The sequence below is a fragment of the Vanacampus margaritifer genome, chromosome 1 (genome assembly GCF_051991255.1).
Source record: "Vanacampus margaritifer isolate UIUO_Vmar chromosome 1, RoL_Vmar_1.0, whole genome shotgun sequence".
Classification (NCBI taxonomy): domain Eukaryota; kingdom Metazoa; phylum Chordata; class Actinopteri; order Syngnathiformes; family Syngnathidae; genus Vanacampus; species Vanacampus margaritifer.
The window spans coordinates 36,949,796-36,974,067 of record NC_135432.1 but is presented as its reverse complement, the minus strand read 5'-3'; the positions used below and the strand labels follow the sequence as shown (position 1 = coordinate 36,974,067).

Below are 24,272 nucleotides of genomic sequence, written 5' to 3'. Positions count from 1 at the left end.
GACGTTCTAGACATAAGTGAAGCCTTATTATACCTTTAAAAGTGATATATACAAAGCATAGTTGTTGTTGTTGTTTTTTGCCGAATCTAAGAACCAGTGCGGTCAGACACTTTTTCTTGGTAGACGTAGTTGTTTGGCGGAGAAGGTAAATAGCGAAAACAAAAATGCATTCTTTTATCGTTCATGTGCATTGTGTTTCATTATGTCTGATATTGTATGTACGTATTGTAGACCTATCGTGAGCTTGTTTTTCTCTGACACGTAGGCTACCACTTAATTTGAGATGTATTGTCTTGAGTTAGCACGTTGATTTCAATTAATTTGGTTGTTAAGCTAATGTTAACATCTGATTCGACAAAAAAAAGTGACCTTTAAGAAACGCGGTAAAGTTTATTTATATATAGATTATATACGTTTGTATAAACAGTCAAATTAAACAATGGGTGACGTTTTAATTAATTAATTAATTATTACACACAGCATGGCGATCTCAATAGCCGTTTTGGACTGTGATCTACTGTTGCATGGCCGTGGTCACAAGACCCTGGACCGCTTTGACGTAGGCTCTGTATCAGACACCTTCCTCCTCACACAGTTTGGCTTCCCCAGAGAGTTCATCCTCTACTTGGTAGAGTTACTCAGAGAGGTAAACATCTCTTGCGCTTTCAAGGGTACCATCAGATCTTTCTGAAAGCTACCACAGTATTTGGTGTTCCTGTTATGTTGCAGTCCCTCTGTAGACGCACACAGAGATCTAGAGCCATCAGTCCTGAGGTCCAGGTACTGGCCGCGTTGGGCTTCTACACATCAGGCTCTTTCCAGACATCAATGGGAGATACTATTGGAATCAGCCAAGCATCCATGTCCAGATGTGTTTCCAATGTGACCAAAGCTCTGGTTGAGAAAGTGCCTCAATTCATTACATTGAACAGGTGAATAAATAATTGAAGATGTATTTCTTGCTGCAATGATGTCTAAAGAAGAATGGTGTTTCTTGCGCAGAGAGGCCATGATCCGAGAGGAGAACTTCCAAGAGTTCCATAGGGTAGCGGGATTGACGGGCGTTCTTGGAGTGCTGGACTGTGTTCAGGTTGCCATCAAGGCTCCGAACAGTGAAGACTCATCATATGTGAACACAAAGGGATTTCACTCCATCGGCTGTCAGCTTGTTTGTGATGCCCGAGGCTTGTTACTCAGCGCAGAAACTCACTGGCCCGGTAGGCTCAAAGGTGTAGATGTTCTGGAAAGATCTGCCCTTTATAAAGAACTGCAGAAAACTGAGGAGGGCTATTTGCTGGGTGAGAATTGTTTGTATCGCCATTTAATATCTGAAAGATGAGTTCATTGATGGTGAAAAAGATGCCTAAGACTTTCTGCTTGTTAGGTGACAGCCGTTATCCTGTAAGGAAGTGGTTGATGACCCCGGTGGAGTGCCCTGAATCCCCTGCAGAGTTCGGATACAATCTTGCTCACTCGGCTACGCATGAAATTGTGGATACAACATTTCGCGCCATCCAGACTAGATTCAGATGTTTAGATGGCACCAAAGGATACTTGCAGGTGCTTCACTTCTAGTAACATTGAAAAAGTGAACGCACAGTATTTTTCTGACATGTACAATTCACTAACTAAACCTCTGTTGTCATCTGCTCTGTGCAGTACTCACCAGAAAGGAGTGCATCCATCGTGTTAGCTTGTTGTGTTCTCCACAACGCCTCCCTGCAGTCCGGATTAGATGCCTGGACTCTGGAAAGGACGGACCCACCAGAGCAACCTGAAACTCTGGAGCATAGACCTGAGCACCGTGATGTTCAGGCTGAGGAGTTGCGCAAACAGCTCATCCTCAAACACTTCAGCTAATGCGTGCCTTAACTACGCAGGGCTTTGCTCAAGAGCAAGTGGCGCTCACGTAGGGTGGACTTGTCAAGAAAGAAAGTCAAGAGACAGTGATGCTGATGCAGATTTTTTATATTTTGCTTGTTTCTACTCTACGGACTACACTAATATTGTAGGCATATATGGACGAACATGCAATACACTGTACAACAACAACAATCCTTTGTGAACATTACTTGATTTACTTTCTCAAGTAGTTGCAACCCAACTTTTTCCAAACAATTTAGTTTCATTGTTTTCAAGGTTTGGAAAAAGTGACCGAACCCTCCATCCATCCATATTCAACATGTTTCCACAGGCAATGTTGCAATCCACCAAGGAGACCCGTATTTACAACTGCGCATCATTTATGTACACTAATGCTTTGACATTGCTGAGGCAACCGTGACAAAATTTTGTGGGTCAATCAAACCAAATACAATGGATGGATATAGAGAACGATCATCCCAATGGTCAAGAATCTACATACTGTAATCATTATTATTATTTTTTTTACACAAACAGAACTTGAGTGAAGATTATTATATATATATATATATATTTTACCTCAACTTCATTTGAAGATGGTAGTGGTGTTTCACATCTGGGACTGTAGTTCGATATATATACACACTTTCTACAAACAGCAATAAATACGTACACACAAGCGTTTATTTTACTTAAATTCCAAAATATTTTAAATCCAGTTTGTGCTAAGTTTGAGTCGATCAAAGTTTGTCATTTTTGCCCTGATGTTACTGTTGCGCACATTTGAAGAAAAAGGGAAAAAAAAGGGTGATTTTTGTGCAATAGTCGTGAAACAAGACAGAATTACAGCAAAAAGACACAACCCCAGGTGGATGCCCACAGAACAGTACATGAACTTCACACCACCATCTAAATCTTTACACAATCCCAATAGTAAACACGTCATTGCTTTTTTTTTGTTGCATAAAATAAATATGCTCTTTTTTGATGCGAGGAAAATATTATGAAGCAATATTATTGTAGTTTTTATACTTTTATAACATTATTTTAAAAAACAAGGCAATAATATATAAACTAAACTTTAAAATAGTACATTTAATATTTTTTGTTGCATAATTTAAATATGCTAATTTTTTTAATGCTGCAACTACATATATACACACACATTTATATTCCATAAAAATATTTTGTCATGTTTCCCACTCTCCTGTCAGAACTCTTCAATAGGAAAATACGAGTGTAGAATTTTTGGGGTTGCAAAATTAATTCAGGTCAAGTTGGAACCCTCTTGGTTGCCGAGTTAGACCTCACAAAAGCTTTCACAGCCACAAATGAATTGATGAACTGTGATCAAGACATTCGATTTGTGTGGTCAATAGTTGGCATTGTTGACTATTATCATATCGGGCCGAGTGGAAGGCACTTCCTGTGTAGGAGAACACGAGCATGTCTACTTTGAAACATGTTAGTGGCAACACTAAAGATGCCAGTGGGATGCACATGATGAAGTAGAATGCAACAGTGGAGGTCAATGTGTGCTTACATAGAATGAGGTCATTAATTCCATGTAACAATGTGAGATCTTCATATTGATATATATACACTATATATATATAATATGTGCCGTGGGGGTGAGGGGGGCTGTGAAGTTTGAGGGAGGATCAGCTGGAGTCGGAAGGGCGCGGTCCGAGCTGTCTGTCAGAAAATTCCTGAACCGTCGTTTGGTTTCGTTTCTCTGAGGGGACAAAAAAAGACATTATTGTAAGTGCTGGTCAACGTGTAGCGACTTGTAGCGTGCACTACTTTTGAGCTTGGAGAGGTATAATCGCACCTGTGGTCCGACTTGGGCCAGCTTGTCTGGTTCCTGTGCACATCAGCTGTGTGGCGGCTTGTCTGGATGTGGTTTTGTGACCGCAGCCTCCCCACTAGTAACGTTGCAGGGGTTTCCTCCACTGGAGACGCTTCATCAAAGAAGAGTAAGCTGCGGGAGCGGACTGCAATACACACAGACACACACAGCTGACTGTCATTTGGTTGTCTAGAACGGTATCAATAAGTGTAGGAAAAAAATGTAGTAAAATACAGCCTTTCATTTCTGAAAATTGTGAAGGTGAATTACATAGCTTAGTTTTTTTTTTAAATTAGCACTTGCATGTAAAACCAACTGAAGACGCACAAGGTAACATTAGTGTCTCACTGCATGGAATGCGACTTCAAGCTCGACATGTTTATGCTTATTTTTTGGGGTACTAGGTTTTTTTAAGTACTCTTTTTGTGAGTAATATCACCTATAGCTGTGGTTCATGCATGTTTGTAGCTCATGTAACTTCGCCGTGTTTAATTGCCTCGTTAGGCTTGCAGCGCTCTTAATTGCCTCATTAACATCTGCTGCGGTACTAAAAATAGAATGGTGCCGTTAGGGGCCTGCAGACGCTAATTATAGCTCTTATACGCACTACATTATATTTGTAATGTGGCTTTTTCGTTTCCCTTTGGGTATTATGTATACTAATTCCTACACAGAGCAGCCTTCCAAAATAAAAGCATGCATTTCAAAAATATACAATTAATTACACACCAAATAGCTTGAGGAATTCCTAACACGGTAGATATTACTAAATTACTTGAAGCCCTATTGTATTGAATTGAATTCTTTGCACTTCACTCTATTCCTTAAAAATAAGTTGTACATGCACATATTTTGATTGGGACTTTTTTTTCTGACCACTGGATTATTTGTTTCATCTTATTCATGATTTTTTTTAAATTAATTTTATTATGTGCTCTATGCAAAATGATTTTTATGAGCGAATTGAAAAATATATAATTGCCATTAATTTCATTCAATTTTAAGGACATATGCTATAGTTGGGATATATATGTCATAAAAAAAATATCTGTCATTGTTTTTTTGTTGTTGAAATTTTATGTATCATAAGTAGGCCTACTGATGGTATCGGCACTTGGTATCGGTATCGGTGAGTAGTGAAAATTTGAGTATCAGTATCGGTCTAAAAAAAAAAGTGGTATCAAACATCCCTAATCTTAACACTCACAGTCAGTGTTTTATTAAATTAAGTGCACACATATCCAGAACAACACTTATCACATTCATAATCAAGCAGTGGGAATAAGTCCAAGTAAAAAGCAATGTTTTGCTGATCTTAATTTTCTAGATAATGCCATTTTCTTTGCCGTTGCTTTGCTTTATTAAGAGTCAACTTCTATCTCATGCAGTCAATCAGAGTTAGTAATTGGCACAGACTGAGATGGTTCATGCCATTTTTGCATGCTGTTAACAATGGCTCATTCATTCAAATCATATTTAAAAAGCACAACGGCACAAAAATCTCTTAATTCTGACAATTCTAAACGCTGCTTTTTGCTTTGTTTTGTTCCCGCTTGTATTATGAATGTGTTGAGTAGGATTCTGGATATGTGTGCATTTTATTTATTGAATCCATGACTGTGAATAAGCAATGACTTTTCGGCCGTGTCGTTTGCGTGCTATGGTGTGAATGTAATAGATCGTCATGGGCCATGTGATAAAATACATTTTTTTATGTTTCGTGACCACCATCGGGGGTGTGTGTAAAAATTAGCGTCCAGGAATATTTGGTCAACTAAAGTATCAGTTGCATGGCTCCAGACTGCACCTAAATGTTGGCATTTCCCCCCGAAAATTTAAGACAGTATCAACTAACCGCGCATGTGTGACCAGTAAATGTACTTTTTAAAATATTTTTATTATTGAATATTTTTTGATGGTCCTACTGAACACATGCCCTACTCCTACTACTTACAATTTTCATTTCATTATTATTCAAAAAAGAAAAAAAAACATGGAATGAGGGGGACACATAAGGTATTATAAAAAAAAGAAGTAATTATTGTTTTATTATTATTGTATTATTGGAGGTGTGCCAAAAAATCGATTGTGATAAGAATCGCGGTTCTCATTTAGTACGATTCAGAATCGATTTTAAATGTCTCAAATTCAATTTTATTTCAATTATTTTATATTTTCTTGCCCTGGTTTGTGTGCCTTTATTTGGGAGCGCTGTTCATGTTGTACACGATTTGGCCACTCAGGGGCAGTGTGGTTCTGCGTGTTCTGATACACTGTTAAGTTGTAGCAACATTAGAGAGTAGAAGGAAAAAGTCACGATCAATTTAGGCCAATAAAAGTAGTTTTTTTGCAGCGTAGGAAGAGCATATGCCGGTGAGTAATGTTAAGATGCTTCTCTGTATATATTCCTGAAGCGTTTTGTATGAATAGCCGTTCTTTTGAGTGATAAAAGTGCAGCGAGTAGCGTGCTAATTAACATTAGCGAGTTAGACTGGAGTAGATCATGACGCTTCTTTGCACAGCTATAAATATAAGCAGAAATAATTGTCAATCAAATCATTTTGAATCAAAAATCGTTCTGAATCAAAAATGTGAATTGAATCGCAGACCCAAAAATCCGAATCGAATCATGAGACAGTCAAAGATTCCCACCTCAAAAAATTATTGCCGACAGTACAGCCAGCACTTCTCATTGGTCAAGACAGATATTGCCCTCTTAACACTTACTTATCAACCCACATTTATTGTTGCTGTTATTGTTTATTGTTGTTGTGAGTTGTAAATGAAAGATACTATTACTTGAGAGGCAACATACCCTTACTGGTGGTGTATAGGTCCTCTGACTGGGGAGACAAAGGGGGAGACGTATGTAAGGAGGAAGAAGACGCATGGGTGACGAAGGAGAGGTGGGAGAGGCACGGAGAAAAGGATCCCAACACCAGGACAAAACACAATGCCATCATCTGCACAGAGAGAACACAATTTATGTACATTCAAAATCCACAGAAGGAGAATACAAGCAGCCGCACTTACCATGAGGCATGTCCCTGTTTGAGTTGAGGCCATTTTACAAGTGCGTGGGACAACTTTCCCTGAAATAAGTGACTGGAGTTTCTGGAGCTGCTGGAGAAGTGTTCTGCACACACACAAGGGATAGTTCGCCTACTTTATTTAGTCCACGGTCAAACACGATAAAAGAGCAGCATTGAGGGGAGATTGCAACAAATGTAAATCTAATCTAAAAAAAAGAAAAATGAAAATATCAAGATGTTACATATGGCAAGAGAGCATTACAATAATCAAGTCAGGTAGAAAAAAAGGAAAGACTTGACCTTATATTAAAAGAAAGAAATACAAAGTTTTCAATTTAATCAACAATGTTCTTTTGACACATTTGACTGTCAGACTGGACCAATGGAAGAAGTACACAATAAGTTTTGTGTGACCTGGAGAGCAGGGTTCTGATGGTTATGCACTGCAATGGCACAACGTGAACACTGAGGGGAGACACGATCGCTCACAAGATCTCATCTGCACGCTTGAGTCGAGCTGTTACTCATACATCAGCCACTGGCTCTACAGGCAACCAAATGAACCCAATGAAATGTAGTCAAGTCAGATATTCAACTGGCACAGTGAGCAAGTCAGTCAGCCGTTCGGTCTTTGTCACTCCCTTGTGAGAGAACACACACAACACACACACTTTGATGTCAAACAGCAATGATTAATGGCTGCTTAAAATATACAGCACGTATAAAAAGGTCCCACTGGCTTTCTCTGAGTGAATGTGGTTGGATGAAACAAAAAAGGGCAAGTCAGGCCCATCCCGTGCTGGATCTTCATCTTGATTTGAACACGATACATTTCTTACCAACAAACTTGTTTTTTGACTCACGTTGACCAGTTTGTGCCAACTCAACCATTTTACCGAGTGATTGTTTATGAGCGACTGTGTATGTGGGTGGGCTGGATGCGGAGGGTTGGCATGCCACGATGAAAACTTTAATTACAGACTGCAGCAGGTTTCAGCTTCAGCCTTCACACAATAATAATGCATTCAATGAACTGAAACTCATTCACTCCCAGCCATTTTCACTGAAGCAAGCCCCTTCGCTCCTGGCTGTTTTACTGGATTTTCCAAGGCCCACAGAATATTGTGTTCTATTGCTATAAAAACATGGAACCTACCAAAAGAAAGATTAGAGTCTCTTTTTTTATTTCATTTCATTTGTATCTATTTCCGTTTTCAGCATTTAGCATTAGAATATAGCTAAGTTTCATCATCAATAAGAAATCTGTTTTAAACAGTGGGGACAGAGCCTTTTGCCACAAGGCTCTGGTTGATCTCTTATACTCCGCTGCTATCTGCTGGCCATTTTTTTGGGGTAATAACTACCATTGCTTTAAGCATCCTCTTCAGGTCAGAGGCTGCATCAAAGCTTTCTGTATGCTCTCTAGCATAAAAAAACAAACATAAAAAACGTATAAATATGTCTTAAATAGAATGGATTGATATGTTTTTGGTAGCAAATAAGTTAAATACCATGACATCCAAGCAAATTCATGAAAATCGCGTTGCACTACTTGCACCAACATTTACATGTGGTTTCAGCTGGGCTGGTGTTACGTTTAATCTACTGTCAGCCAGGAAATTGTCAGGTGCGCCATGCACATGTAAAAAGAAACATCCTCCATACACTGAAACGCCCAGCATGGCACAGAGATAGGAACCAAATTCCCAAAACAAGGACATCGAGGCTTGCGTCAGCACAGAAATCAGGATAAAGACGTTTTTACGTTCAGAGTCGTCTCTTACCAAAGAGGTATGAACAAACTTCTGTGAAACACAAAGTGGAAACAAGACAACAAAAAGAGAATTAACCAAAATAAGGCAGTGAGCGCTACACTTTGTATAAAAAAGGAGCGTTGTGCAGGATAGGAGGCACACCAGCGTTAAGGTGTGACAGTTTTTTTGCATTCACGTGTCAATTTGTTATTAGTATCATATTTTGCGTGTCCTTAATTTGACCATGTGCAGCGGGCCTCACCTGTTGGCTGTCTCCAGGTTTTCCACCTTTCGCCACAGGTCACCGTTTTCTGACGTGTAGTTCTCCACCCTAGGACAACAAAAACAAACATATACAACTTTTATTCAGACACAAAATAAACAAGAGTATGGTGTGTATAGTAAGTAAGGCAATGGCAAAGAGACAACACCAGCAAGCATCAACAAACAACAATTAATGACATTCAACAGTATATTATGATCAATCGTGTCAAATGCTGCACTGACGGTCCAATAAGACGAGCACCGATACCTTCTCTGCGTCAGTGCTCAAACTTATGTCATTCAGTACTTTAATCTGAGTTGTTTCTGTACTGTGATGAGGTCAGAAACCAAGAAGTCCATTTGAGTTCAAGAATTTGCTGAGTTGATTAAAAAAAAACTTTTCGACAATCTTGGTTAAGAAGGGAAAGTTTGAGATGAATGTGCGAACAACGTAACATCCAGTGTTTGCTCTCTCTCTCTCTTCTTTTTTTTTTTTTTAAAGGGGTTTGACGGCAGCTACTCTCAGTGGTTTAGGAAGCTCACCTGATTGAAGTAAGCAGTTGATTATTTAGTGTAAATCGATTTGAACATATTCCACAATAGTTTTAAAAACGCCAGATGGTATTGAGTCAAGACAGCTCGTGGAAGATTTTCAACTGCTGAACCAAATAAGTCCGTTATAGTATTTTGATCCACTGAGTCAAATTTTGTCATTGTAATTGAATTATTCCTGGTTGATTTTAAATGTTGCATTATTTTTTCATTGTGCTGGTTTGTGACAATGTTTGACCTGATAGCTTGTAATTTTTCACTAAAGTAGCAGGCAAATTCATTGCATTTATCTGTTGAGAGGGGTTCTGGCGCTGTTTGATTTGGGGGATTTGTCAGTTTGCCGACTAGGGCAAATGGAGTGCGTGTATCATTGAGATTCTTACAATGATTTCAGTAAAGTGCTGTTGTCCAGCTATTACTAACGCATTGTTAAAATGACAAAGGCATTGTTTGCACAAGTCAAAATTAACTAGGAGTTGAATTTTTCCTCCACGTTCGCTCTGCTTTTCTGCACTTTGATTTCAAAGTCATTATGTTCCTAGCGCACCCCCAAGGCGTTTTAGGTCGGCATGAAATGCAAATGGTCTTAGTTTTACTAGGAGCAACAGCATCCAGGACATTTGAAATGTTCCAGGTGAATTCATCCAGAAGTTCATCAACAGTCTCTGCATTAACAATTTTTTAAATAGCGACGACAGTGGTTGTCTAAACTTCTGGGATTATTTGCATTTCAAAGAACACACAGAAATGATCTGAAAGCGCCAGATCTTTCACCTCAATCGATGAAATGCCAACACTTTCATAGATAACAAGATCAAGAATGTAACTTTGATTGTGTGTTGGACTTTTTACAAGTTGTGAGAGACAAAAGTATCAAGTATTGTATACAATCCTTTGTTCCAAGTTGTTGCTAACATGAATGTTAAAGTCTCCAGTTATGACCAGTACAGATTACTGATTTCTTCAAATTCTTCCAGGAATTTACCTTTTTGTGTTGGAGGTCTTAATGATTACGACAATGATCTTTGGATCACCTTTTATCATATGTCATAATAATGTCATTAATCAACAGGGATTTGTTAACTAGAGATCTAGTATTGAAAAGAGCTAGTCTCGCAGAAATAATTGGAGCATACTTACTTGCCAACTCCTGATTCAGGCAGGAGACTTCCTGAATCTCCCGCACGTCTCACGTTCAATTATGTCACCCACTAATCTCTCGATTTTACAGCAAAGTAAACCGTTTATATTGTGGGGAATATTTGACACATTGTCTGGCAACATGCCGCCATGCCAATGCGGAGAGAAGGCCAACTTCAAAATAAAGCAAATAATATATGGCACGCAATGTCTTGGGAAAACTTTTAGGCATAATTTAAAATGAAAAAAAAAGAAGACCACAATAGTTTGACATGAACAAATATTCTGAAATTGTTAGAATAAATGTACATAAGTTATCCCATATTTACTCTTTTAGTATTGCAAAGCATTTATGCAAAGCATTTTTTCAGCAGTATGAGCTTGTTTTGAATCATGCGAGTTGGAGTAATCTGTGAAGAGAGCAAAGCCCCGTGGGAACTGTGCCCTTATCACAAGATAGCGGCTGAAACACTTTGCGGATGAACTTTGACTGTTGAAACCTTCAGCGCTGAAGAAAGACCCGTCTGTATTATTATCTGCACGATGACTCATATCTGTGATGGTTGCTGCTGTGTGTTCCCCCAACCTTTAGAGCAGCAAAGACTATGTAACTAGTGAATACCAAATAAAAAGAGGACGCCTGGCGATATGTGCTCAGAACGGGTAGGAGATTGTAATATGGGCACATCTGTCTGTTCTCCTCGCGAACAAAAATAACCTAATGTTGTAGGTTGACTGAACCTGACATAAATGCATGTAGTTACAGTGTGTTTATTGGTCAAGCACAAACTATGTCACCTGTTTCCGCTGTCAAGCTAAAGGATCATATGCAGTCAAAATTAATAGTGTGATCAATTTGCCTTAGTACATGATTAATGTGATAAGTTTTTGTGATTAATCAATGAGTTAATGCTTTACATTTTACAGCACTAATTTATATATACAGTATACACACATGTATATACCTCATATATATGTACTCATGTACATATATTGAAAGAAAAAAGTGCTTCACAGATTTATTAGGTAATCTTTCCCTCTGGTCTCATGAGGCCATCCAACAAGATTCTAAAAACAAAACTGATCTACCTTCAGATCCCATTTTCACAGAAATGCATAGGTGATATAATCTCACTGATCTCATCCCAAAGTGAAAGATCTGTGATAATTCTGCTGTTTGCTTTGAATGCAGCTCATTCTAAGTGTGCTGGCCTTAGCCAGCCGCCTTAGCCTGCTGTTTGCTTCTCATGGGATCATTCAAAAATCCTGCAGCTCACACGGCGACTACAACCTGACACAAAATCTTATTTCAAGAGACTGTGCTCTGCTTTTATGATGAGTCTCGTCTGACCTGTGGCAGCGGTTGCACACTGAGCTGAGAAAACTTTCAAATTACAAACAGCTGGATTTCAACTTTTTTTTCTCTTTCCCATCACTGGCGCGTGGCTGGAGTGCTCTCTCACGATGAACACTGGGAAGTGGAGCTGGGAAGAGACTGCTGGTTTGCTTTCACGCTTTTGTTGGGTGAATTGGGATTTAACTGGACGGATACAACAGGGTGTGCCACTGATGCACTGTTGTATTTTAGAAGGGTAGAAAACATCTTTAAGGGATAACTGAAGAGGGAAATTGGCGAGAAAAATGGAAACTCACTTTTTCTCCAGACATTCAACATACTCTTTCTTCTTCCGCCGACTCTCCTGAGCTGAGATCTGTTTTTTTTTTTCAAAAGCAAACATGCAATTGTTTTCATGTTATTGGAAAGAAAAGTGTTCAATTTCAGCTTTTCTTAAGGCAAAGTTACAAAACAAATGTATTTCAATTTAGACTACAATGCTTCACTCAAAAAAGGTGTTTATCATTTTTTTCCCCCTTGCGACAAAGGTTTTCTACAATTTGTCTTTGAGTTGTCTACAAACTATATGACCATAAACGAGTATTCTGTTTGTGCCAATTTATATATATATATATTTTTGTTATTCTTATATTGTATATTTGATGCCTGTTTTCTTGTGTTACTTGTAAATAAGTAATTTTTTAATTTTATATAATTATGACATGAATTGTGATTGGTTTTCTGTAAATTGCCATTGTAGGATCATAGTAAGTTCTATGAACCTCTATCTGCTCCTTTTGAGTACCACCTTTGTATAACTTTTGTTGAAATTGTTTTGTTTCTTTTAACTTGATGTTACTCAAATAAATGAAAAACAAACAAACAAAAAAACAGTTGGGTAAAAAATGACCCAACTATGGGTCAAAAATGGACCGATCCTCTACTTGGGTCTATTTGACCCAATTTTGAGTCAAGAAATGGGTCTTTTAGTGTAAAACTCATGAATATTGGTCAGATCCTTTACTTGGGTCAAAAAAAAGTGTAATTTTGTATAAAACAACCAGAAAGTTGAAATGGATCGGTCCATTAAAAAAAAAAATCATAATTGGGTTACTTTTGACCCAACTGATACTAGAGTGTTAGATGCTATATCAAGGTGTAGTTCACTGCATGACAAGTGCCACTATTATCAGAGTCTATAGCTCTACTTTTATCCAAGGATAAAAGGTCATGTCAGTCAGTAACTCAACTGGGGTGTGCAAACTAATGTATAATGTCAACAAATAGAAAATATACAGCACAAGGTACCTTATTTTTAATCTTTCTTCGAACTCTCTTTAGGGCCTTCTCTTCACTCTTAGTGAGAGGAAGTTTGTTGGGTACAGGGTATCCCTCAGCAACAAGGGTCCTTTTCTCTTCATCTGTCAGCAATAGGGGTCCGGAACCCTGCAGTTTCTGCACAAGCAACAATAATGGCCATTAGTGAAAGCATGTTTTGACTGGCGATTGGGAATCATCAGAAGAAAAAGGAGAGACAAAATATAGGAGGCGGCTACTGACGTGCGGGGCAGTTAGTAGCGGTGAAGACGAGATTGCCGTGGATGAGGATGCAGAGCCGCGGCCCGCTGGCCTCTGTTGTGGCTGCGGGGAAGACGGAGGCAGGGCGAGGTGCGGGGAGGAGGGTGGCAGGGAGCCGTCACTGTCACCGTGGTTGCTGCTGGGCGGAGTGGGCGGAAGCTGCAGGGCGTCATCTGGGAAGAAGCGGGGTGAGGAAGTGCTGTGAAGATGGTGGGCTGACAAATGGAGGGCTGGGCATGGATGCTGTGTGTACCGGTAGGCAGGCCGAGGTACTGTCCCATCTCTCTGGGTTCATCTTTAATAGCCACAGGCTTCACATCATCATCCGGTGGGCGCACCTTAACGAATCAGATGCACTTCTTCACATGTCAAGCAGAAAATGTGAAGTGTCTCTGATTTGTAGGATGCTCACTGTGTGTCTCCATAGCGACCCTCTGCGCGCAGGGGCGGGGCTTAGGATAAGGGGCGGGTCTTCCATGGGCTGCAGATCTGACCTTTGAGTCACATCCGGCTCCTCCTGTTTCACTAAAATGGTCGACAGGTCCTGACTGAAGCTCCATTCAAATTCTAAGAATGTGCGAGAGAGAGAGAAATACAGTAAACAGTACTGTTTACTGTAACAACCTCTACTATTTTAGAACCACAATATATTTCCGTCTTTGGTAATTAATTTAATGCATGAGCCTTTGGGGATGATTTTAAATGTGATTTTAAGTAGGTTTATTTTTATATTAACCGGAATTAGGACGTTTGAAAATGTGTTACGCAGAAGTGACGTCATCTAGCAGCAGCCAATAGAAAAGCACCTTAAGGTGATGTCGCTCCTCGGTGACAATTTCTCATGCTTGACTTCTCGCTTCAATGGCTCGGCTTGCCTGCCTTTTAATTTTACTCAGCTGAAATGCAACATTAGGTAAGAAATGTGTTACTTTTCTATTTTTACCATGGTGTTTTATATATTTTGCGCACAAGTAATACACCTTTAAAAAAACTAAACAAACAAAAAACTAATACTGAAACTAAAATATAACTAAGCATTTCTTAAATAATTAAAACGAACAAAAACTACCAGAACCACCCTGAAAACTAATTAAAACTAACTAAATTTGAAAAACAAAACTCAAAATGAAATAAAAACTAACTAAAATAAAAATTCCAAAACTATAACAGCCCTGGCTGCTATGTTGTATGGTGATAATATTTAATGACGACGTATCAGGCACTTTTTTTTTTTTTGGTCTTATGCAACATTCCCTTATAATAATAATGCTGTCAGTTGCTATGCTCCTGTAATTGTCACTCTTATTTAGTTTTGTATTTGACTTTTATTCTGTCATATAAGCTTTTATTCTATCGTATAGGATTGTGCATTGCACTAGCGAGAGTTCCTGAATGAAATTTTTGTCAGTAAGTCAAGGTTCCTGAGGAGAAGTTTCTCTCAGCACATCGAGGTTCCATATGTTCTGCATCCAGCCCTGCTCAAGTTTCTCAGTCAAAGGCCATCTGAATCCAGCCGTGCTTTTTGTTGTTACTAGGGATGTAACGATATCCAAACATCACGATACGATAATTATCACAAATATTGTGGGGAGGTTGGCTTTACAAAAAAAGATCATAATATTGTAGAAAAAATAAGCTCATACTAAAAAAAAAAAGCACAATATTGTGCTTCCGTAGATAACAGCAATGCATATAAACAACCTACAATCTCCAATAACACTTAATATTGAGGCACTTACTTACTAATGCACACACACATTGAGTTCCTCTAAATGTTGACTTGATTCACAAGCATACCATGTTCGCCTTCGTATGACCATTAGCATGGATTTCTAACATAGAAAAGCCAAAACATGCCATATAAAAATTAAATTGCACAAAAAAAAAAAAAAAATATATATATATATATATATATATATATATATATATATATAGCCACCAGAGGGTGCTAGAACTGCACAAATGGAAATCAACCTGACTTTTTTTTAAACAGATGTGCTGCTTTTATTTGTATTGTCTATTGTATATTGTCGTGACATGACAATGACAATATTGTGGCAGTTTTAATATCACGATATTGCCGTTATCGTTTACATCCCTAGTTGTTACTTTGAATTTTTGCATATAAACACTCTCTGTTCTCCAAATTCCGTTTCTGCGTTTGGGTCCAAATTCCACACCTCACGTGATAGCTACTCTTTGTTTCTTGTGGTCCATTAGGTTGTATCCGTCTGACATTCTTAAGCCCGTCACTCAATTTATTCTCCAAGTCAGGAAGTACTAATGCAGTAACCGCCCATGTTTATCCAAGTTCCTCCTGGGTTGCTCCCACATTCTTCAAAATTTTCCCCATGGTCTTCTTCTGTCTAGTCCATATACGTATCTCTCAAATGATTAGTCTACCTGCTGCTTAGTGTCCCTTATTTTTCTCAGGCTCCTCCCACACTCTTGCCATGCTATTTCTCCCATTTTGTTCCCATGTTTTTTTGTTTTGTTTTTCTCCGATTGGACGTCAGATGAATGTCAGACTTGGGTTGTTTGGTCGTAGAGCATCTTTCCCTGTACATATAAACCTGTTACTGTCACTTACAGATTTGTTTTTAAAGAGAATGAATGCAATTATGTGTTCTTTTGCCAGCGAGAAGGAACACAGAAGTCATAAATCAAAAGCACTTCCTGACAAGCCTCGCTATTATAGACCACAGGAGGATAGCGCTCCATCATGCAACCATGGTGCATAATTTGGCCCTGGTGAGTGTGTGTCGACAACACATATCAAAGAGCAGAAGCTTGTCTCCAGGCTCCTTTCACACTTTGAAATGCTATTACACCCCCCCCCCCCCCCACACACACACACACAAAATCAAGTGACCCCACGCACCACCACCGTAATGCCAACACCTTGCACGTCAACACAGCTACGCTATTAAAGTTGTTTTAATTGCATTGCTTGATTTGGATGAATATCAAGAGTTCATCTGGGTACTACTTTATTTTTATATACTGTATGAGCAGTCTTGAAATAATACAGACAAAAATAAAAAGACGGTAAATGTGTTTAGGCATTGACTAACATCACTGGTTAGCGGGCTAACTCAGAGTCCACTCACACTGAAGCCTCCTCCACCATTCTTCAATGAGCTTCAAAAGCTACCATCTTTACGCATAAATAAAAGTAGCGTAATGCTATAAAATGTTAATAGTATCAGAGTTTGTGAGACTTTAATGCCACTTGAGTAGAATTAGATATTTACATCAAATCATACACTGTCAGGGTTTTATACACTGAAGTTATGGTTCAAATTAAAAGGCTGCAGACCGTCATCCCAGCGGGTCAACAGAGAACACTGTGTGATCTCGGCAGGACAGAAGCTGTAATAAAACAATAGCTGGTGGAGCACGGCAGGCGGCAGCTGCAGTAAAACGCACAGATTTTCCTTGACATGGACCTTAATAAATCAGCGTTCAGCACAACATTTGGGATGCAAACGTGAGCCTCCACATGTGAGCCTATAATAATAATAATAGTGCTGAATCCGCAACAGCTAAAATCACTGAATGGACACAGATGGGACAAAAAAAAAGAAGAAGATGCGAACATGTTTTTTTTTAAGTATTTGTTTTCAGCATGTTAATTAAATAATATTCAATTTTTTTTGCCTCTTCACCTATACCAAATATTTCAAAACAATGTTACAAACAAACCAACAAAAAACAGGAGTGAGAAGAATCTGTTCTAACTGAATCCCACCCTTTGCCCACAATCACTCACTTCTAAATGAAATCACTTCTTCCACTTCTTTTTGCCCTTCATTACATTATGTGTGAACAATCAAAAGGAACACAAAATACAAGGTTACAAAAAAAGAGCAGAAGCGGGGCAGCAATGGCCAAGTGGTTGAGAGTCCCGTGGCAATGTGGAGAACCCGTTTTAAGACCTGGGCACACAGTTGTGGTGTCCCTGAGTAAGACATGATAAGATGATGAGTCATGACCCCAGACTAGCCCCTTGATTGAGTGGGTGTCCAATACTGTCATGGGTCAAATGCAGAAGTCAAATTTCATGTATGTGCGCGTACAAGATAAATACAGATGATTATTTTTCTTCTTCAAAAGGAAAGAAAAGCAAGAAGCTTCGCAATGGTTAAACATCCTTATCCCTCTATCTCTCAAGAGTCATGTTACTATGAACTGCTCGAGGTTTTGCTGTTTTCTTCTTCTTCTTCTTTTAAGTAAAACAATCCTAGATTTCCTCCCTCTGACTTATCGAATGGAATCAATTTGGCTTTTCATAGCCCGATATTTATTCATTAAACCATAAACCGATTATTTTATTATGTCTTTTTACCTAAAATTCATGACAAAATAGAATTTTAAAGGCTTAAATATTTTTTGTATCTTGGTGTTTAAAAAAATAATATTTACTGTTTACGGGAATTTTAAATGTATTTATGAAAGTCCCAATTTATCACACTTTAAGACAATTTAGAATCTTTTAATTTATACGTACAATTATGAAAATACCATTTCCATCTCATCCTTGCTAATGTCAATGTTTGTGGAACACTTAAGATATTATTATATTATATAATATTATTTTATTAACACGTTACTTTCATTAACGAAAAGAAAGGAAATCAGTTGTACAGCTACTGGCTCCGCATAATTTAATTTTTTATTAAATTTTTGTGGCATTTTTCTTAGGAGTGCACGATAATGCTATTTTCAGCCAAAAACGATAAATATTTATTTTGAAAGTGCCGATGTCAAGTGCCCAGTATTTCAACATTTTTAATCCAGATTAAACTGGTCCAGATTTTCAAATCCCAATTTCCTGAGCCATGGATCAGGATATTCTATCCCAGTATTTCAATAGTATTGAGATTTCCAAATCCCTCTGGCCCTAGGATCTACCCGACCCCCAGGATCACATACACTGACAGAAAGTGCATTCAGTAGATGTCAAGGTTTGATAAATCAATGTTCCAAATGCGAAAGTATAAAATAACTATTCAAAATGTTTGATGTTGAATGGAGTCAATGTTCACTTAAATGATCAGTTTATTAAACAAGACCATGTCAGAAGAGACATTATGATGAGGATCATGCCTACCAAAAACTGCTCAAGACGGAAACTGCAGAGCACAGCAGTAAATTCTCCTTGACAAGGAACAATAAAATTTACAATGCTTCAGCAAGAACACATTAAGTAGAAAACACAATTATAGTACTGGAAAAGCAAATGCACAAAGGATTGTTGTGTGAAACAAAGTTTTGCTGTTGTTATAATTCTGGGTTGAAGCAAATCTTTTTTTCATTGTTTGAATTGAATTGAATTTTTCAGTTCAATAAAAAATTGAATGATATGGTTTTATTTATTAAAAATATCTCTTTACACTGTTAATTCCAGAAAATGCAAGTGATATCTGTTTATTGATGAGTATTAGTGAAACTAATGCATGGGATCACACACTAATCCTACCCTAAAGTGGTATTAATTTAATGCTGTTTTTCAGGATCAAACCTATCCAGATTTGGATCGGAAGTTTTGAAATACCTAACACAGTCTTAAATCTGGATTAAAAGCAAGATTGGATTTCCAAATCTGGATTTGAATCTTTAAGATTACATGTGCTTTGAAATTCCCAATTTTTGATCAAATGTAGGTTTAATCCAATCTACCAGGATTAATCCTGGTGCATTATGTTTGAAATACTTGTCCAACATTCGGCATCTCAGGAGGGGGAAGCAGTACAACAATAACACTTATGGGACGGGGCACTGCTGATCTCGATTCAGGACATCGTGAGTCTGCGGGTAGAAAACATTGAAGAAGCCCCAGGATGCATTAGAGCCACCCAAAAGTTTGGCGGACCATGGGTGGGTGTGTTTCAACTACACGGGGAGCCTCCCTGGTAAGATCTGTTCAAGGTTCTGGAGAGGAAGTGAAGTTGAATCTCAGATTCTGGAGGAGCAATGTGGTTTCTGTACTGACCGTAGAACAGTGGACCAGTTCTACACAAGATCCGCAGGGTCGTTGAGGGTAAATGAGAGTTTTACCAACCAGTCTGTTTAAATGGACTTTGTGGAGATGGAAAATGTGTTCAATCATGTCCCCTGTGGCAGGTGCTCGGGGAGTATGGTGTGCTTAGACGCCCTTATACAGGCTGTTCAATCCCTGTATAATATAACCGCTGTCAGAGTTTGTTCTACATTGCCTGGAGCAAGTCAGAGTTATGAGTCCACCAAGCCGATTTGTTCAACTTTTATGGACAGTTCCTAGGTGCAACCAAGGCATTATGGGTGACCAGTTTGGTGACCTTACTACTACATCTCCTGCTTTTTACTGATTGATTTGGTCTTGGTGTCTTCATCGAGCTGCGACGTACAGCTTTTACTGGAGCGAATCACAGTGTGAAATGTGAAGCGGTTGGGATGAGAATCAGCACTTTAAAGGAATATAAGAGTTTGTGTGCGTGGGGGTGAAATACAGGATGTGTGTGATGGACGTGGGCGTTTTAGGAATGGAATGTTGCCAACAAAGGATGCTAATTGCAGGGGGAGATGCAGAGCCGTGATAAGATCAAAGTATGTTGTAAACCACATTTGTTTTACACCTGGGCGGAAAAGTACAAAACAGGAGAAGCCACCCAGTGACGCTGCGGATGAAGATCGGCCAATGAAAAGCAAGCTAAAATTAAACTGCAGAAAACACATAGCCAATAGAATAATGTCAGGATGCCTTTGTTTCTGTGTCATTTAAATATTGTGTAGTATAACTATTCACTGGGGCAACTCGGATGAGACTACGTTGGCTGCTTGAGACAGAGACGTATAGAATTGTATGGGTAGGGACCCGGGACCCCAGCTGTTATGTATTAGATTTGAGTGTTAGGAATAAATCCACTCATGTGTGAAAATGCCGGCTTCCTGATACCTTTCTATTGCAGAACGAGCATGCTATTGTTGGATGGGTGGTAGTTTGGTAAGGTCACAAATTGGAGTCAGATTATTAATTTAAGTTTATATTAATATAGAAATAAATTCCAACAATTTATGGTGACCCCGACGTGATGCAAGAGAGGTAAAAAAGAAGTCTGGGACTTCGAGAAAACCACAAGAGTCTGGGACTCGAGGATCTGGGATCCAAGTCCACACCAGGTGACGACCTGATAAAGAAGCCATACCTCTGACCGTCTTTTCTCTTGGATCCACAGTCAAATAAGGTAAGCAGATTCCTTTTCAAATTCTGCACATTGGCAACGCTAAATTATAAGAGAAAGGAGGAGCGGAACGGCGTAAAAGTGTAACAGTGTGGACATTAGTAGGGTATAAAATCTGGGATTTACCTACTAGAATAGGTCGCAACTATTCGTGGTTAGATACGGTTTAAAATCTGGGATTTACGTATCGATACGGTTTAAAATCTGGGATTTACGTATCAGTGTGGAAGCGGTGTGAATGTAAAAACTAAAATTGAACTGCAAGAGAAGTGATTAGGACACGCGCGAGTGGATTTAAGGATGGCAGAGAAGAGAAAGTGTGATGAGGGTCTCGGGTCCCCTGAAGTCTGGTCGGAGATTAATGGTCATTACGCTAAGATGGAATCACAGTTGATTAGTGGAATAGAAAGTAAGAGAATTAAGAAGGAAAGAGAACGGTGTCAGAAGTTGTTTCGGAAATTAAAGAAGGATGAATTGTTTCGCGGAGAACCTGGAACATGGGATATGTCGAAGTTAGCGCGGCAGTTACAGGAAAAGGAGAGCAGAATGTTGGCAAATATTCAAGATATGGAGGAGGAACAGAGCCGAGTCGGATGGCGAAAGCGTCATAAACTTGGAAAAGAAGTTGAAGATGTAGAGAATGATAGACGGGGCATTCACCAATTGGCGACTATTGCGACTGCGCTGGCAGCGATAAGAGAGGAAAAGAAAGAGGAAAAGAAAGAGGTTGAGTACCACGGGGGATTGGCTTTTGGGTTGATTGTAGGTGTGTTATTAGCCGCTAAGTGTTGATCACACTTAAGTGAGTGCTGTTGTGTGTTGTGCTATTAGCGGTCTGTGTTGATCACACAAGACGTCTGCTGTGTTAAACGCCCGTTTATTGACGGTGCGTGGTGTGATATTAGCCGTCCGTGAATTTTTTACGTTCGAGAGCTGTGTGTTATAAGCCGCCGTGAAGATCCAGGATATATTTGTTGAAGTCGCGCAAAAGGTATTTAATATCTGTTTCGTTTTCGTCTTGTTTGTGTTTGTCTGAAAAAGAAAAAAAAAGAAAATATTTTTTTGGGGGGATTAATGAGAATAGTTTTGATCTGTTATATCGTAGTATCATAAGTGAGACGTCACTGACTTTATAAATATTAAAAACGACTAATTACTACATATTATGGACGAAAAAATTGACTGTAACTAAGGAGGTTTGCATAGACTTCCGGTCGAGAGTCAGAATTGGTCGCTAAGCGAACAGTGAGTTCATGATGCTGGACGCATTTCCACCACAGCGTCAACGTAAGTATGAAACTCTTTTAAATGTATGAATGCGCACGAATTGTGATAGTGGTTGGTTCTCACCGTTGTAAAATGTGGTGTGTTTGTGGAATTTGATTGTGTAAACAGCGCCAGACGCTGATTACCTCCGTGAAAAACACTTCTATAAGTTTCTTCGAATGGAAGAAAAGTTAGACGGTGTGGGGTCATGAGCCAAATGTTGGTTTGTGCTAGAATGTTAGCGTTGGATAGGTCTGTGAAAGTTGCGCGGATGGCGGTGTTAAGTGATTTTGAGAATGAGGAGACTGATGCTAGGCTAGCGGCTCTGCCAGTGTACAGTTGCCATGCACGGGAGATTAGTTTTTGGTAAGACGCTACCGCACGAATCTGTTTTTAAGGCTAAGGATGAGTTAGCTGCGGGCAGCCGCATCTGTTAAGAAATTGGAACATAAATTGGATGAAGTGTTGACTGTGAAAGATGACCCGCGGGGAAAATTTGAACCAAGCGAGAGCTCTTGGCTTAGAAATGAATTGTTGAGTGTACGCGTTTGTTTGTTTGTTAAGCTCAATGGTGTGTTGTGTCCACGCGTTTTTTCGTTGTTTGTTTTAAATTGTACGCGACGTGTCTGTGTCGCAGCCGTAACGTTGCGATGGATTGTGCGCGAATAAGTCGACATTTGAGCTATAAGTACGTGGTGAAGTTATTATTAGACGAATAAACGGTGTATTTTACAAATGAGTGCGCACTTCAGAGAGGTTTGTGTTCGTCTGTGGTTCAACAACTGAGACGCCACTGAATTAAGTTGAGGAGTTTGTGTTGTGTGAGTGTTTGTTGAGCCCAGTTGGTGAAATGTTTGGAGCATGTGTGGATTGTGTGATTTTTTTCCTTGTTTGTGTGCCTGCAGGGAGTTTGTGACTGTTTGTGTGACTCTGACAATGGGAAAGGTGTGTTGTGTGATGTTCTAGCGAGATTTTAGAAATCAAAATGGCCGTTTGGTCTGTTTCTCCTCACTGCCTTTGTGGAGATGAGAAAAGTGCAGAAGTTAAGTGAATGGAAGTGTAAGTTTGTTTAAGACAGTGATTTTTAAGTGTGTGGAAAAAAAAAAAAGTGAAAAAGAATGGTAAGCAGGAAATCTGCATATTTTGAAAGGATGGGGGCCGTGAGCTGCTGTTTTAAGAAGGTGGTGATTTGTACTGTTGTCTGTTAAAATTAAATTAAACTAAATAAAAAGGCCAGGGGGTGTGATAAGTTTAGTCCTCTCTCCCATTGTCTCCATTTGGGAGACTTGTAGTCTGTTGTGTGCGTGAATAGCAGGGGTCTTCTAATCATAAAATCAAATTGTTCCTGTTATGCGGAAGGATATAGAGGTCTAGGTGTTAACTACAGGCCACTATCATATTATTTTTAAAATCAGATCCGTGTTTTTTATAGTTGAATAAGTAATAAAACCAAATTTTAATTGAAATAGACTTTTCATTTTTGATTTTTATATTTCCCCTGCATCTCTGATAACTTATTCGTAGGTGTGAAAATGATTTAACCTTTGTCTTTATCTGAGTCCCATTCTAGAAGTCTGGAAAGGACTTCCATCCAAGTGGCCAGGGTGACTGACAGCTGTCACATGTTTCTTAAATTTGAGGTAACACGTAATGAAGATGTCTATGGTAGACATATGCGTAAATATAGTACTACTACTTGCTATAGTGTAGTGATCAAATTCAAATAAAACCACAAAATAAATAAATGAATAAATTAAAAATAGTTTGAAAACCAAAAGATTTTGGGGGAATTTTTTATTTATTTTTTCTTGGAAATTGTATGACAACAAGCAGTGTTCTCTTGCTATGATCTCATCTCCCTCTGTCTGTTCCGAGTGTATAAATGTTTCAAGCAGGTTCAATCTTTGACTGAAAGGTGTTTCACTTGGGTGACTCAACCAAAAAGTGCTGGAAATGGAATGAACAGCATTCTCCTGCTATGCTTGATGTTCAGAGTGGACGGCGAACTGAACAATGGTCACTTTCGGGGGGGGGGAAGTGACCACACGGACTGCAAAAAGGATGGTACACTGTAAATCCGCTCGTCCTGTGACTGTTCAATGACTCTTATGCATTGTTTGAGCATAATGTCCAGCAACTTTTTGAGCAGACAGAATTATCATCGATTCTGCCATGATGAACTTTTCCTGAGAACTCCAGTACACAAAGCCCAGTGCCCGCTTTGAACTTTGCCCTGCATAAACTGCTATCGACAAGGACAGGAAGGAATATGAATTCCAGTTGTGGACTCAAAGTTCTGGAATCATCTGAGTTTGGTGCCTGAGGTCGTATGTTGTATTCTGTTTGTAGACATTTGCACTCTGTACTATGTCAGGAGGGAGATGTGATCTAGAGCAACGCAGTTTTGGAAATTGA

The 24,272-nt window shown here is 39.0% G+C and overlaps 2 protein-coding genes across 3 annotated transcripts in view; one reads left to right on the top strand and one right to left on the bottom strand.

Annotated features, from left to right (window-relative positions):
• Positions 1–79: 79 nt before the first annotated feature.
• On the top strand, positions 80–2,055 carry harbi1 (harbinger transposase derived 1). Of its 2 annotated transcripts, none has more exons than XM_077552464.1 (6): positions 80–145; positions 481–646; positions 730–932; positions 1,003–1,298; positions 1,385–1,560; positions 1,660–2,055. In XM_077552464.1, the coding sequence occupies exons 2-6, from the start codon at positions 482–484 to the stop codon at positions 1,858–1,860; spliced, it is 1,041 nt and encodes a 346-aa protein (XP_077408590.1). In that variant the 5' UTR covers positions 80–145; position 481; the 3' UTR covers positions 1,861–2,055. The 2 variants fall into 2 exon arrangements, with proteins under 2 accessions (XP_077408590.1, XP_077408599.1); XM_077552473.1 differs by lacking the exon at positions 80–145 and adding an exon at positions 162–383.
• creb3l1 (cAMP responsive element binding protein 3-like 1) overlaps positions 1,957–24,272 on the bottom strand; it is a 39,309-nt gene continuing 16,993 nt past the window's right edge. Inside the window, exons 4-13 of the mRNA XM_077552453.1 lie at positions 13,781–13,935; positions 13,622–13,706; positions 13,351–13,541; positions 13,099–13,245; positions 12,108–12,166; positions 8,761–8,829; positions 6,746–6,848; positions 6,528–6,675; positions 3,695–3,857; positions 1,957–3,598 (exon numbers count right to left, since the gene is read on the bottom strand). Coding sequence (XP_077408579.1) covers positions 3,562–3,598; positions 3,695–3,857; positions 6,528–6,675; positions 6,746–6,848; positions 8,761–8,829; positions 12,108–12,166; positions 13,099–13,245; positions 13,351–13,541; positions 13,622–13,706; positions 13,781–13,935 — 1,157 coding nt within the window. The 3' untranslated portion in view covers positions 1,957–3,561. The remainder of the gene's footprint in view (positions 3,599–3,694; positions 3,858–6,527; positions 6,676–6,745; positions 6,849–8,760; positions 8,830–12,107; positions 12,167–13,098; positions 13,246–13,350; positions 13,542–13,621; positions 13,707–13,780; positions 13,936–24,272) is intronic.